The sequence below is a fragment of the Musa acuminata genome, chromosome BXJ1-4 (genome assembly GCF_036884655.1).
Source record: "Musa acuminata AAA Group cultivar baxijiao chromosome BXJ1-4, Cavendish_Baxijiao_AAA, whole genome shotgun sequence".
Classification (NCBI taxonomy): domain Eukaryota; kingdom Viridiplantae; phylum Streptophyta; class Magnoliopsida; order Zingiberales; family Musaceae; genus Musa; species Musa acuminata.
Genome location: NC_088330.1, coordinates 1,470,992 through 1,486,751, shown reverse-complemented (window position 1 = coordinate 1,486,751; position 15,760 = coordinate 1,470,992). Strand labels below are relative to the sequence as shown.

The following is a 15,760-nucleotide window of genomic DNA, read 5'->3' as shown; positions in this document are numbered from 1 at the left end:
CTCTTATCCTTCGGAGGATTCGAAAGCGATGAGGCAGCTGAGATGGACGTGACCTCTGGAACCCGGTGGTGATGCATCTCCGCGTGCCATCACAACTTTCTAAGTTGGGTATCTTTAAGAGTCGTGCTTAGTTGTTGGGTTGGCTGCATGAAGGCCCCAAAAAAAGGCAATTGGAAATTATCAGTCTTCACTAATTCCATTAATTTTTTACATGATGCAATATTTAAGTCGAATATAATTTACATAATTGGAAGTGACTTTTTTAAAAGGAGTATTTTTCAGTTTTTACTAATGCCACTACTTATTTAAATAATGTAATAGTAAGGTCGAATGATAGTTGTAAGTGCCTCTTTACTGCGTGTCACTAATTAATTTATTATTTTCCTAATTTCGAATGAAAAATCACGAGAATTATGCGATTCACGAACACTCAAAAAGGTGATTTTGATCAAAATTTTGATTTAATTCCCTTTGTTTTATTTAGATATCGTTCTATTAAAAGAGCTTACTCCTCTATATTCCATATATACCGTATTACATTACATACTCTGTCATTGTTCACATTATAGTTTCTTTCCTTTTGCAAACTTAAGTGACAAAGACTGGATTTGATCACAGAACTTGCTGTTACCATATTATTAGTGATCTTCTATGCTTGAAAAGTCTATAAACAACATTATCAAATACTAATATGACTTAAATCTAAATATCATGGATTAAGATTTTTCTTAGTTAAGCTAGTCAACATTTTTAATATTTTAATTCAGAGTAAAGGCTCACCCTAGCCCATCACATCACACTTAAGAAAAACAAGCATCCTCACCAGTTTTGTTGACCCTCCAACCTTATCCAACAAGCATACAATATAATTGGTGCACAATGAGAAGAGGATACACAACATGGTCAAGATGAAAGTGACATTGTTCTAATCTCTTTAACCTAAAAACAGTTCTTTGTTGTACATTGCATGGCTTCGTGAGATCAACTCTTCCATGTTTCATAAAGACTTTTCTGTACGATAGTATCTTAATCCTACTTAATCTGAACATACAAGATATTTATTGTAATGATCTAATAGAAATCTCAAGAAAGCAATATAACGTAACTAACTCCAGGCGGAAAAGATTTGGTAAAACACGTCGGACATTATAGCTACATGGCGAGTTCCATAAATTAGCCAGAGAAAACACCACCAAGGGCAGCACACCCTGGTAAAAGAATAGTTCCAGCCTTCAGTTTGTGTCACCGAGGGACCCCAAATTCTATTAAGACAAAGCAAGAATGAATCGGATGATTAATAAGCGGCAGAAAGATTCACAACTTGAGAATTGTTTTTATATCGAACTCAAGTGGATAAACCAATCAATACAGTGGCAGAACCACTGCCTGAGGAGAAGTATCAAGCAAACAATAAATTAAATGAAAACCTTGCAAAAATGGGGTTACCACAAACAAAGTCAAATTATATGTATTACAAGTCAGTTTAGACTTGCATGCCGAAAAGGAATTAGGACCAAGAAACTCTTAGCCCTTCAGCACCTTATCCAGAACTGCAGTTTCGAGCTTAATTTGGCAGATTTAGCTGTTTTAATAGTAGGATACTCAGAAGGAATTTTCTAAACATTGGGAGACAACATAACCTCCCACAAACAACTTCAGCCTCATATGTTGATTATCTCCATGGCTTAATTGCTTTAATTTTTGAAGTACAAACAAGCTTAATCTAATATTGCATCCTATTGGAAGTGGTCACGTTCTACATCATAAGGAAGTCATGTTACCAACAAGATTGCCATCATTGGCGTCTGAGATATATGATCACCATCTTAAAATTAAAAAACTTGTAAGCTAAATCCACTAGAAACTCTAATCGAAGGGCTAAACTAACCAGATGGTGCCCCATACCTCCAGTTGCACATTAGCACAGTGTTCTCCATGCATGCACTACTGTGATGGTTGAAATAATATATCCTGTTGTGACCTCAGCTGTTAAGGATAATAGATCATGATGCGAAATGTCAATAAGACGAGGTGGTTTGTAAGGAGAGCAACAACTTAAAAATTTTAATATCCCAACTTGAGAGTGAAGTTTCTAGATGAAACGAAGACACTATATAGGAAGTGGGATGAAGCAAACTCGTAATGAAAACAGAGTCAGGAACCCAATGAGAAATTGTCAACAAATCTAGGGCTTAAAAAAGACAAGGACAAAGTGAAGAAAGTGTGCAAGAATGCACAGAGGAATCAAAAGGTAAATTGATCAAAGAAGGGTGCCTATAGTGACCGGCCTCCAGCTGACTCCTTCATTATCCTACAAACTCTAATAAGTTCCATATGATGGTTAAATAATGTAAATTTGAGTATTTCCATAATTTTCCTAAGTTTGCTGGTGGATATCTAGATGCACAACTGATCAGTAACAAGTCATAAATGTGAAAATTAAAAGATGTCAACAAGTAGCCTAGAACTGTTTGATCATGCAGCATATATATGTTTAATCTGGGCTCCTAATCCATTCAGAGTGCAATAGTTCTGTAACAAATTGGAAAGGCACATACACCACAAAAACACTTAATATATGCTGATTACCTAGTGGGATACAAGTAACATTTCAAGGAAAAAAAGATGTGAGAGAACTCTATATTGCTATACAGGTGCAGCATATACAGATGATTGTCATTGCAGTCTTTTAAACCATGATTGCATGAAGAATGAGGACATAGTATCTCCTAGCATCTGACAACAAGTTTAAAACATACCAGATCAGTCTGACACTTACGTTGACATCTTTTCCAGATCAGAATGATACCAGTATACCAAACAGTTTACTGACGTATACCATCCAATATCACTGAAGACAATAATAAATATATATACCGACTGATAGCAACCTATATGGTCTGATACTAACACTTGGTCAGACTGGTAAATACCCCAACTCGTATATATCAATCCGACCAGTATTAGAAACCTCGTCTAATGGTCTAAATGGTAGAAGATGACCACCAAGTACAAATTCTGACCAGAAGAAGTCCTATTCGCTTTTACATATGGTAACTGACCAGCGTACAACAAAATCAAACCCCACCATGATAACCAACAAAATCAAATTTTGCTTTGTATAACAACATGAGATGACATTATCTGTATGCACCATCGCCAAGAAGTAATATTGCACAAAATTCCACCATCAGCATTCAAATTTATGATTATTCATCTTTCATTTGATCAATATAGGACTTATAATTTTCTTCCAATAATATAATTTTGTGTTCAAACACCACCACCATTCAAATAAAATGACAATTTATTAACATTTTTTCCTAAGCCCAATGGTTTTAGCCATCTACATCACAATCTTGCCAAGTCTAGAAAATTACCTGCATGATCATTAACTTTAAAAGATTTACCAGGATGATTTTTATAAGCAAATCTTGGTCCCTAGGCATACGTGCATAGTGAATTAGCCCAACGAGTTCTATATGTTTGGCCTTCCATAATTGGATTAAGATATCCTCAAGCAAAGCCCTCGATAACTGAATAAATCGTTCTGATTAAATAAACTAGATTTATTATAAATTGAAAATGATCTCAATCACCAGTTATAAACTGAAAGGAGTACAATTTACCAACCAATACTTTCCAGATTACAACTTTAACATGCATTAGTGGAAGTATTTTATTACTACAAGATTGGAGGTGGATGGTAGAATATATGCAAGTATGATTCTTATTTCCTTTGCTACTCTAATACAATGCAAATACAAATAAAAACCAACTGTCAGCATGTCTAAACATAATTATCCATTTATATAAAATTAGAACTGTAAATGTAGAATTAATCTGCTTCAATGTCTTATACTTCGAATTCAGAAAAAATAAAAAATAAAACCAAAGGTAGAAACCAATTCTAAAAGGACTAATTAAGAATGTTAATATTTCACCCAAAGTCCATTGGCAAAAAATGTGCAAAAAAGTGGATAGACTAAACATCAGTTTCAACATTCCTTTTAATACTTGAATTGAAGAATCATCAGAACAACTAAAATTTATAAATCCTTCCTTTTTCCACTACCAAATAGATGATATATGGTCCTCATGGTGGCCATCTAAATTGAAGAATCATCAGAACAACTCTCTCCCATGCACGGACTTTTTCATGAGAACTCAGATCTTATCAATCAATATTATCGCAAGAAACCAAAAGCAAAAAACAGTAGCAAGAGAGCCAAAACTTATAAAACAACCTGGTTTCAGTTGATTGATACAGTCCAAATTTCTAAGCTAAAAACTTATACCCAACTTCAAAATCATAGAGAAGCTTTATAGGATTATATTAGGACACGCCATACGTTTCAGCCCTCTATTTCCAACATCTTTTACAGCACTGACTTGCAGTCTCAATTCATCAACATACCAAATTATGATATCACTTTTCATTTACTTGAAGAAAGAGAACGCCATTGTCCGACTTTTGAATATGATTCAACTTCTGCATTTGCACTTTTTACATCCATTGTCACATGTGCTCACATAAACCAATCATCACAATGGCCAAAAAACATATTCCAATCTTGCAATAAAAATTAACCAAAAATATAGTTTGAAATACCAGCTAGATCTACAGAGAACTTGTATTAACTCAATGCTCCACTTCGATAACAGCTACTAGTAATGAGAACTAAACATAACCTAAATTTTCCATTAACAGCGCTTTAAGGATTTTTTGTTTCCGGATGGAAGTAATAGGGGAAAAGCACCGTGTTTGTCAGACAAGATTAGATTCTGGAACTCCGGGTGGAAACCAATTACCTTGAGAGAGGCAGCTCCAACAAGATGAATCAACAGCTATATAAGATTTGAGACGAGCAGAGGCGACGGCGCTGTGGAGCGGCATCAACGAGTCGATGGGTACCGACGCCAACGCGGCCAACCTGCACAACGCAATAGAGAAAATCTAAGAGCCCCAAATCCAGAGTGCACCGGAGGGGAAGGACATTAAATGCCAGGTGCACGGAAGGCGTTGCTTCACCCGCAAACGAGAGGGGAGGCTCTCCGCGACAGGGAGTGCTTCGGAAGAAGGGCTTTGGAGCGGACCACCGCCGATCTCGCCACGGCCACTACGACGGACCTGCAAAGCGACGCCATCTCCGTGCTGTGGAAAGCGAACAAGTGGGGAACAGGAGGACGGGCCCTCCTTAAACCCTAAAACGAGCGGTTCGGTGACTGGGGAGACCAGAGGGGCGTATTGCAATTTAGTCCTCACTTTATTATATTTTTATATATAGTGCTGTCGCGGTGACCAAAGGGGTATGTTGCAATTTCGGCCTCAAACTTATTCTATGTTTACACAGACAGTTGGTTTGGAGGTCAAAGGGATGTGTTGCATTTTAGTCCTTATCTTTATTTTGAATTAACGTATTGGTCGTACCGAGTCGGTGGAACGGACTCTTTAATTCTTACCGAATTGGTACCTTATGGACTTTACGGACTCAAAAGCCTCCATCTTCCAAAGTGTACCTTCCTTTGAAAAGAATCAAAACACTCTTATAATAATAATAATAATAATTCCTTGGAGATCTGATTTTGATTAAAGTATAGTTTTAGTTGAATGTTAGACTGGACTAATCATAGTGTTCTGGAATGAAATCACAATATTTTTGTTTACTGGATCGAAAACACTAAGTATTTTAAAGTACAATAATGTCTCATCATTATTTTTATTGTCATTCTACCACAATAGATAAATATATATATATATATATATATATATATATATATATATATATATATATATATTGTGATAGGGTAATCTCTTGCCTTTTCATTATCAATGTTTTATAAGAAATAAACACAAATATCTGAAGAGTTTGTGAAATGCATAAACCTAAATTTAATGCTAACTAGAAAAAAATTGCAATATTTTATTTTCAAATATGTCTTAATTTAGTAATAACAATTCTACAAGTCCATTAAAAAAACATTGGAATGGATAGAATGCATCTTTTTTATTATCATTCTTTCGTAATAAAAAAAAATAAAAAAAATAAGATTATACAAAAATATATAGGCCTAAGTGAAAAATATAAATTTATCATCTTTTATTTTGAAATATACCAAAGTAATCTTAATTTTCATCCAAAATTACATAAAATTTAAAATAAATCATTCTATAGAATTCCAAAATGATACTCAAAGGTAGGTGAGAATTTGAACTTGTTAAAATAAGGCTATGGATTTTTGAATATATTGTTTTTGGTTTAATAATAAAAAACACTATAATCGGATTTAGTAATGAATTCAATTTGAATCCACAAAGTATCAGTAAATATATTTTTATTATTTTTGAAACATTAAACTCTCTTTGGCTATTTTAAAAATGCAATCCGGTAAAAATCCAAAATTGAAGCTTTTCTTCGAAAATAGTTCGCGACAGCTCTTTTCGAATTGGGAACGAAGCCCTAAATAACCCTAATTTGATGAAGTAGAAGAACTGTGACGATTAATCGGCGAGGCAGCCCTTCTATATATTCTCTCTCTCTCTCGTCAGGCGTAGCGTCCATGGCGATCTGTTCGGGCTGCGGAGGCAGCAGAGTGATCGTGGACCCGGACTCGGGCGACCGCGTATGCGGCTCCTGCGGCCGCGTCCTCTCCACCGAGAACTACAGCCATGAGGCCTTCACCTCGGAGGGCCAGCCCACCAGCTTCCTCCACTCCACCGGCGGCGACTTTGGCTACCGCGAGCGCAAGCTGCACCACGCCCGAGCCCTCATCACCGATCTCACCGCCCGCCTCGGCCTCTCGGCCGCCCGCGCCGCCGAGGCCGGGGCCCTGGCGTCCGATGTCACCGACGGCGCCCTCGGCGACGGTCAGTGGTTCCCCGTACTCGTTGCCGCCTGCTCGTACCTCGTTGCTCGCCGCCATCGCCTCCCCCTTTCCCTGTCGGAGGCCGCCGCCGCCGTAGGGCATGATGCCTGCGATCTCGGCCGCATGGCCGTCCGCGTCGCCCGCCACCTCGGCCTCCCGCCGCTCCCTGAGTTTGACGCCGCTGGCGTTCTCGATCGCGTGGTCCGCACCTGCCCTTGCTTCTCGGCGGTGGATCCCGAGAAGTCGAAGGAGTTGATTGGCCAGGGTCGGTTTCTCCTCCACTGCGCCACCAAATGGTTCCTCACCACCGGGCGCCAGCCGCTGCCGATGGTAGCCGCCGTCCTCGCCTTCGTTGCCGAAGTGAATGGGGTCGGAGTCTCGGTGGAGGAGATCGCGAAGGAGATCTACGCTGGGGTAACTACGAGCAAGCTCCGGCTCAAGGAGCTCATGGAGACGCTCGTTAGGGTTGCAAGATCCTTGCTTCCATGGGGTAAGGACGTCACAGTCAAGAACCTAGTGCAAAACGCCCCTTTGCTGATTCGCTTGATGGAAAGGAAGTCAAAATCCGCCCTTTCTGAGGGTCTAGGGTTCGGCTTTGGTGGTCTTTCCGGACCTTATCAAGATGGCGAGGCGGAAGATTCCAAGTATTTCGAGATCGATGGTGAAGAAGATGGCAACGCCAACTGCAACATTCTGGAGGACGTCAATCTCTCAGGGGAGTGCATTTCAAGTGCTTACAAGAATGTCTTGCAAAGAATCTCCCATCTAAAGGAAATTGGAGAGTTTGATAAGGTCCAAGTGAAGAAGGCAAGGAAAGACCAGTTGGATTTTGTTGCATTGCAGGATTCATGGGAAGGAAGATGGGATTCAGAAAAAAAATTAACACTTGAGCAAATGTTGGAGCGAGATGTAGGTTATGATGCTCTGCCACCATCTTTTGTTACTGGTGTGCAGGCCAGGAGATTCAGGAAAGCCAAGATCGAAGCAGCTAAGCGTCGGATTCATAAGATTATGAAGCCATCATCCTCTGTAGATGCAGTTGGCAAGGTGGAGGATTGTCTCCCGGGGGAGGAGGTGGTGGGTAGGAAAAGGAGGTCAAGGAAGAAGCTCCAAGTGGATAGTCTTGATTGGGAGGACTGCATAATTGAACTTTTGCTTCTTCATCAAGTGAATGAGGACGACATAGAGCAAGGTCAGTATAACAGATTGCTCGACCTGCATGTCTTCTGTTCATAGAGCACTGAAAGATGAGGACCAAATGGTTTTTGCCGGTAGGATTGAATATTGAGGTTCCCCTGCCAATTTAGTAAGTATTGGATGTTTTTGGTATGATTCTTTCTTCAAATGAAATTTAGATTTGAAAATTTTATTTTGATGATTCAGATTAAGTTTTTCTTTCCTCTAGAAGTTGTTGAGAGGTTGTACTGGGGAATTTTATTCTGATAGTGAATTTAAGAAGATACATTCAAAAGCAAATCTTTTGGATTTGCATTCATGAACTTAGACTTGCATCTCTAAATGACTTGTAAATTGACTTCTTAAGTACATAAGGTTTTGTTAATAGAAGAATAAAAAAAAAGAGTTGCACATCTTGACTTCATTATTTGTGGAAATTTAGATGGAACTCTGTTGCTTTTTATTCTTATCTCCAAACTCGAATTAAGCAAAACACATGAATAATCATTTCACTAGACTGAACTAAAATTTAAAGTTTATTTATACAAAGATGAAGTTGAGAGAGTTGGAATTGTATTTTCGAGATGTTTTGTCGTTAAAACTCTATATAATTTAAATGGAGAAATCAGGAAAAATATACAAGTTAAAGAGTCACTTCACAGACAGTAAAAAGATAAAGACAAATCTAATTTTGTCTCTGCCATAGATGCTAGCATTTGAGCAGATAATTTATGGAGGTTGCATTGGGGCACATCTCAAATCTTATAACTAGAATCTGGTGCAAACTATCCTGGTTTTTTCTTTTTTTTTTCCATTCCTTTCTTCCTGCTAGATTTATTCTTCATGTGGTTAATGGAAAGTTTAAGATGGTATGGCCTATGTATTATTATGGGAAAAAGAAGGGAGACCAAACTAATAAGCCAAAGGCTCAAGCTGTTTGGCTGTCTATTCTATTTGACTATTTCGAGTTTCCTTAATATGGGCTAAAGTTGGGGACTTGTGACCACATTATATGCAGATCATTCATAATTTACTCTTAGTTGTGAGCTCTTTGGTTGTTTCTATAACTCATTTCGTATTGCTTGGAATTTTAAGTGCATAAACTTTCTACCAAGAGTGTAGATTTTAAAGACTACTAGCAATCTTTTTGCTTAAGGTATTGACCAAGTACAAAATGATCAAATCCACTTTTTATCAGTTTCATGTATTGATCAGATAAGGCTGATGTAAATCTTTGCTGTAGAACGATAAAATTGTTCTATTCTGGTACTTTCTATCAGTTACATGTGTTGATCAGATAAGGCTGATATAGATCTTTGCTGTAGAACGATAAAATTGTTCGATTCTGGTTTGCAATTCAACCTGTTAATTGTCACAAGTGTTTGCGTCGATTCAATTCGATAGACTAAATAATACATTATTCTGTGAAGCCTAAATTACTGGTTCAAAATGATTAAAACTCTATTGATTATTTTGAGTATCACATGTATTGATTATTTGATTATCACCTGTTATTGTCTTGATTTGATTTGATTAAATAAATGTTATATTCACTTTGGTGAGTCTTCTTGGCTCAAAGTATTCAAGCTCAGGTTAATAATACAAAATCTATGTGGCTTGTATAAATTTTTTCATATCTTTTACTGGGACTAAAAAGGGATTTAGTCAAGAACCTGTCAAAATTTAAATCTTCTTTTGATCAAGCATGGATCATAAAGGAAATAATATTACAAGCCTGAGATAGAAAATTTTTGTTGCATATACAAGTATATAACTTATATACATGTAGCAGCATGAGTGCAGTCACCCAACAATGGTGCATGAGCAGCTACACTGTCACTGTACATCTATCACTTCCTAATGAAAGAAACTCCCTTCTCAATGCTCCCTGCCAACTCCTCCTTTGCCTTGTCCAAGCCAGCCCTACATGCATTGCAGATGAACACATCAAAATAATTCTTCTTTACAGTGGTGTTTTATTTTGATTCATCCACAATAAATACAGATGCAAAATAATAATAATAATAATAATAATAATAATAATAATAATCTGTAAGATAAATTTAAATTCTAGAAAACGAATGTAGATCTGAACCAAATTGCACCAATTGGTAGGCTTGGTGATTTTGGTATCCTTATCACTCTATGGGTTTCATGTATCACCAAATAATAACCAGAAGAGCCATCATAATCTATACATTTGTTTTGTCAATCCCCAAAGATCTGTACTCCATTTAGTCTCTCCTATTTTTGACATCACTTATATTTACTAGGTGTGGATTCTTTAAAAAGGGATACTTGCATAATGTCCAGAATGACAGATAAAGCTATAAATCAGGAGCACTAAAGTGTTGTTTAATCTGCAACGAGCTTCTTGTCATGTTTTTTAAACTCTCAAATTATCAGTGAGTTAGTAACTGTTAGCAGCTAGTAATTACCATCACAACAAGACCACAAACCTTTCGTATTCACTCAGTGGCCCTAGAGGGAAGATTTCTTCAGCTCCACCTCGACCTAATCGCACTTTTGATGCAAAAAAAGGGAGTTCTGTCACCTGCAACAATTTATTTTTTTTTTTCACTTATCAAGAAAATGCTTGGAACAATACAAATGAAAAGTAGATATTAGATGATTGTAGTACCTGTGATGCCACAAATGCACATTCCACAATGCCAGCATCACCTCTCAGTCCCCTCAGACATGCATCTGCAAATTTAGCTGCGGCAAATGCCTGCAAATTTTTTTTTTTTTATTGATGTTACTGTGTTGTTATGCCCAGCAGCAAGTTGAACATGCAAGGCGAATGGAACATGCAAACCAAGAAGACGGACCATGGAGAGTGTTGCAGAGCCAGCTCCAGCTTTGGCCTGCGACAGAGGATTAAGCAATAATCATTCAGGTTACACCATTCTGATAATGCAAAGGTACATTCTTGGCTTGAACATCAAATAATATCTCATTCAAAGTATAGAATTTGTAGATTATTTCAAAATACAAAGCTATAACATCATCTACAATTAGGGGTGTTCAAATCGAAATAGAAAATCAAATCAATTTTAATTTAAAAATATCAATCCAATTGTCCTTAACCAATTCAAATCGATCAATCAAATCAGTTCAAATGCTTAATTTTATAAATTACATAGGTTTAATTTTACAAATGTTATCTGTTGTCTAATTGAACCAAGATTCTAGTTTTATACATATTTAAATTATTTAAAATTATATATTGATTAACTGAATCAGATTAATCTGTTTTGAATTAGTTTGGTTCGGTAGATCTGAATTGATTTTAGTTCAAATTATCTTATTTTAACTGAATCAAGCAAAAAAAAAAGAAAAAGAATAGGATAAGTACAGACCTTGCAGTATATTGGAATAATAATTTGCCTCTACCCATAAAACACATAACCAAGCAATTTAATGGTACTTATTCGATGCATATAAGAGAATAAGATATTTTAAACCACATAACCCATTGAGAACTGGAATTCATGACAGACTGCATCTGAACAAAGCAGCTTTAAATTTTTATGTCAAACAAATATTTGCTGATCTGCTACATAAGCCCCACCTTTGTCTTTACTGCCTACTTTATAAAATAACTTAGAAATTTAATTACACAGGTTCTTTTACAGCTTTTTCTATTGCATTTTTATCAGAAAAATAATATTCTTCATTTGGTTGCTTTGTCATATATGCCAATCTCCAACGAGCAAATAACATTAAAGGATTTGTGCCAAAACTAAATTAAACAAAACATTAGCTGCTGCTGCTTTGCTTGCTCTTGAGCAAGATCATATAAGCATCTAACTAATAATGAATAACATGGAAAGAATAAAGGGGAAAAAAGCAAAAAAGTTAGTGTGATTGTTAGGATTTTTTTTTTTTTTTGGATTTTTCTCGGATGGTAGCCTCCTTTTCATAATTCTCAAACAGCCATCTCCTATTTTCAAAATCTCAAGAACACTCCCCAAAAGCTGTCATGTATTTTTTCGTCTAAATCTAAAAAGTTTTTCCGTTAACCGTTCACGGTGTTTTTGTTTTAAAAACACTATATAGTGCTTTTGTTTCAAAAATACTGTGACATTAATACTTAGTTGAAAAATACTATACAGTGTTTTTGAACTAATCTTACAGTGTTTTTGTAAATAAAAACACTATACAATGCTTTTAAATATACAGTGTTTTCAAAATACTGTTTTATGGATTAAAAACTAATCCACAAAACACTATAAACAGTTACTTATGAACGGGCATCGATTTACTATCAAGATGTAGAGTAAATTAGAAAAATGTAATATGGAGAACTGGGTCACAATTTATCTGTCCATCCATGATAGAACTCTTGAAAAGCGGAGTTTGCCATAGGATGAATTTTCTAAATGGATATGTTAGAATTATCAATGAAGAAAGATGCAACTTAACTAACACTATTTCTTTAGGAGACTTCATAGGCAAGTCTTACAGACATTACATTTGCAGAACCTACGAACAAAAAGAACCCAAATCTTAATGGAAGCAATTGCACAAAGTAGGGAAAAAGCATCCCAAATGCATGACACTAGCAACAGATGTCATTACTTCAAATACATCAACAAGATATGAGAAAAGAAAAAGGAGGAAACATGCATGATCTTAGAGAGATTAATGGCCAGATGATGATGAGAGGCTGAGAAATATTGCTTATATTGTTCAAAGAATGGAGACATGGATGTGAGTCCATATCAAATCGCAGGGTTAAGAGCCAAAATAGAGGAAAAAGAAGGAAAATTACAAAGGAAGCAGAAAGTGTCCCAAGAGAGATGAGATTAGCAGCCATTGCAAACTAATCATCAAACTACAAACCTACGAGACAAGGAAAAAAAATTGTCGGAAATCCATAAAAATTCTATTACATCGGCTGTCTTACACCAAAGTCTTGCCCAAAACGCTTCGACTAGTTATCGGCAATTTTTTCCCTCATGCTTGCATGTTAACATCAACTAAGGATCAGATAAAATATACATATGTCACTTAGATTGCAAAGTGATAATGCAGCTCAATCCAAAAATAGATATTTTTATAAACAACTAACCAACAGAGTCACCAGCGAAGAGATAATTAAGTTCCGAAAACCCATCCAAAAGAATACTCGAGTAAATTCTTTTACCTCGACAACTTCAGTTCCACCATTTTGAATGCGGTTAGTAAGGTAATCAATTTCTTCCGAGGTGAAGGAGCATGGAGGTTTAACCTACATAACATCAAATTTTGAGTACAATGTGTTTGAAAAGATCAAATGCAACAAAGAAATAAGATTTAACTGGAGAGGATTCCTGACCTGTGACAAGAGAGGTAATATGGTAACCCCTGAGTGACCACCAACCACAGGTACATTAACCTCCCTTGGATCAATGCCCAGTACTTCAGCCTGTAAATGCATCATAGAAGAAGAATAAAAGCTCTATAATTTATCCAAGGATAAGAACCAAGAACATGCAGAATTATATAGGCACTTATTGTTGATGACCGACATGTAATCAAGGGAGAAGAACAAATTACACAGGGTCATACCACAAATGTATTAGCTCTCACTACATCAAGAGTTGTCACTCCCAAAAGGCGCTTGGGATCATAGATCCCAGCTTTCTTGAAAACCTCTGCTGCAATAGGAACAGTGGAGTTCACTGGGTTGCTGATCAAGTTCACAATTGCATGAGGACAGCATTTAGCAACCCCTTCACATAGGGTCCGAACTATTCCAGCGTTGATTTTGAATAGATCATCCCTTGTCATTCCTGGCTTTCTTGGCACACCAGCTGGAATTATGACAAGATCCATTCCAACAAGTGCATTTTCCAATTGAGGTGCACCCAAAAAGCCGCGAACCTGCATAAGCACACTCGGGGCTCGAGAATTATAACTGCTCTTACGAGGATATCAATCTGATCTGTCCAAGTGAGATATTAAGCCGCAAAATTTTGGGTTTATACACATCTGAAACCAGAAATTTTCGTTTTCCAGTAAATAGAGCAATCATAAAATATACAAATTATTTGCTTCCTTTGGCACTAAAATCGTTAATAACCATAATTCTCCTAGAAACAGAGTTTCTGTAAGAGATCAGGCAAAAAGATTAATGCAGTCGAACATTAACTAGAAATTGAGATAGTTTTCCGGTGGGAATTCGGCCCGATAAACAAAAATCTCCAGGACGGACCTTCTCATGCTATCATCATGTAAGGTAAAAAGATTAATGTAGTTGAACATTAACTAGAAATTGAGATTGTTTTCCAGTGAGAATTCGGCTCGATAAACAAAAATCTCCAAGACCTTCTCGTGCTATCATGCCAACCTAAAACGATTAATGTAGTCGAACATTAACTAGAAATCGAGATAGTTATTATAGTTTTCCAATGCGAATCCTATCTCAATAAAAAAAGGAAATCCAAGACCTTCTCATGCTATCATCATGTACCGAGAGATACTTGCAAAGGAAGAGGAGGAGAAAGTTTACCACAGCACCAGTATCCATGTGACTAACATCAGCTGTAACACCAGGTGAATTGACAACATCATAGAGGTGCAGAACAGACACCAGGGGATTCATCTTCATCAGCAATGCCAGGGGCTGTCCTATTCCTCCTGCAGCACCCAGTATTGCTACTTTGAATCCGGGTGCTCCTCCTTTCGCCCGGCAATCCGCCCGTCTCAGTGACGTACTTCCCTGCATCTTTTAGCGTGGAAAACACACAACATTAAGGTAAAGTTTATATCACCTTCGATTAAACTCCAACTTCACATATACATTTTTCCCACCCCCCACCCCCCAATATTTACTCTTTCCATTCAGGTATGGCATATCATCCATAATCGAACGAGTACACTGTGCCTCAACTGCTAAAATGTCCTCCTCGGTGACACTTTTACCTATGCAAATTGCTACTGTGTTCTCTCACTAAGTTGTAGACAGAAGCAATCAAGAGATCAAAACCCTTCGCTATTAGAAAAAGAACAAGAGACGAAGAAGAAGGGAAGGTACACTATTGAACCACCAAATCAACAAATCGTAGAACTCGCAATCCAACATCCAAATGAAATAGTAGAAGAAATTGAGGAGAATCAAAATTCAATTTTTACGACAATTAAGCAGGCACTGCTTGCTATTTCCACCAAGACGCTGACTTTTTATCGTATTCGCGCATCAAGATAGGAAGATATAACCTACAAACCCAAGCAAAGACGAAAGGGAATAGAAAAGACAAATCTTTCGGACAATTCCTCCGAATAGCGCATGATAATACCATCAAGATCTCATCTTTTCAGCACAAATCCGCAGGAAGGTGAAAAAACCAAGAGTAACAACACTGGAGAAAGGAGGGAAGAACCGGAGGGCTGGGCGGATGGAGGTGGGCAGAGATCGATGCGATGCGTCGACTGGCCTCGCCGTTCCGCTGCATCCTTTTTCCTACTGTGGGATCACCAAAGAGAGGAGGCCGTGCGCGGGGCCGCAGGTGGTGAGAGGGCTTCGAGTTTTATCCCTCGAGCGAGTTGGATAAGGACGGAAGGGTGCGTTTGTGGAGTCCAAGCGCCATAAATCCTCATCCTGATGCTGTGGATGATGTCGTCGTGCGCACATCCGAACAGCTTTCCACTGTTCCTCCTCTTATTATTTATCCCTCGTTGCATGCAGATCAGGTGTTCGATCGAAGTTGCACCAAGAAATGGACGTTTG

At 37.4% G+C, this 15,760-nt stretch overlaps 3 protein-coding genes across 8 annotated transcripts; 1 reads left to right on the top strand and 2 right to left on the bottom strand.

The window, feature by feature from the left end:
* Positions 1-7: 7 nt before the first annotated feature.
* Positions 8-5,193, bottom strand: LOC135583637 (protein NONRESPONDING TO OXYLIPINS 2, mitochondrial-like). 3 transcript variants are annotated; one of them, XM_065155248.1, is made up of 3 exons: positions 5,033-5,192; positions 4,813-4,934; positions 8-143 (listed from the first exon to the last, which is right to left on the bottom strand). In XM_065155248.1, the coding sequence occupies exons 1-3, from the start codon at positions 5,146-5,148 to the stop codon at positions 115-117; spliced, it is 267 nt and encodes an 88-aa protein (XP_065011320.1). In that variant the 5' UTR covers positions 5,149-5,192; the 3' UTR covers positions 8-114. The 3 variants fall into 3 exon arrangements, with proteins under 3 accessions (XP_065011320.1, XP_018680311.2, XP_065011327.1); XM_018824766.2 differs by lacking the exon at positions 8-143 and adding an exon at positions 904-1,208 and having other exon boundaries at positions 5,033-5,193; XM_065155255.1 differs by lacking the exon at positions 8-143 and adding an exon at positions 904-1,262 and having other exon boundaries at positions 5,033-5,189.
* Positions 5,194-6,460: 1,267 nt separating this feature from the next.
* LOC135640584 (plant-specific TFIIB-related protein PTF2-like) lies at positions 6,461-11,897 on the top strand. 4 transcript variants are annotated; one of them, XM_065155201.1, is made up of 2 exons: positions 6,461-8,059; positions 10,826-11,897. In XM_065155201.1, exons 1-2 carry the CDS (start codon positions 6,562-6,564, stop codon positions 10,831-10,833), a joined length of 1,506 nt encoding a protein of 501 aa, XP_065011273.1. In that variant the 5' UTR covers positions 6,461-6,561; the 3' UTR covers positions 10,834-11,897. The 4 variants fall into 4 exon arrangements, 2 of the variants coding, with proteins under 2 accessions (XP_065011273.1, XP_065011263.1); XM_065155191.1 differs by having other exon boundaries at positions 10,823-11,897; XR_010497380.1 differs by having other exon boundaries at positions 6,462-8,173.
* Positions 9,752-15,643, bottom strand: LOC135640591 (malate dehydrogenase, glyoxysomal-like). Its single transcript, XM_065155208.1, has 9 exons — positions 15,414-15,643; positions 14,543-14,758; positions 13,600-13,914; positions 13,367-13,456; positions 13,196-13,279; positions 10,875-10,910; positions 10,685-10,774; positions 10,503-10,597; positions 9,752-9,966 (listed from the first exon to the last, which is right to left on the bottom strand). The coding sequence occupies exons 1-9, from the start codon at positions 15,483-15,485 to the stop codon at positions 9,894-9,896; spliced, it is 1,071 nt and encodes a 356-aa protein (XP_065011280.1). The 5' UTR covers positions 15,486-15,643; the 3' UTR covers positions 9,752-9,893.
* Between the last annotated feature and the right edge of the window lie 117 nt (positions 15,644-15,760).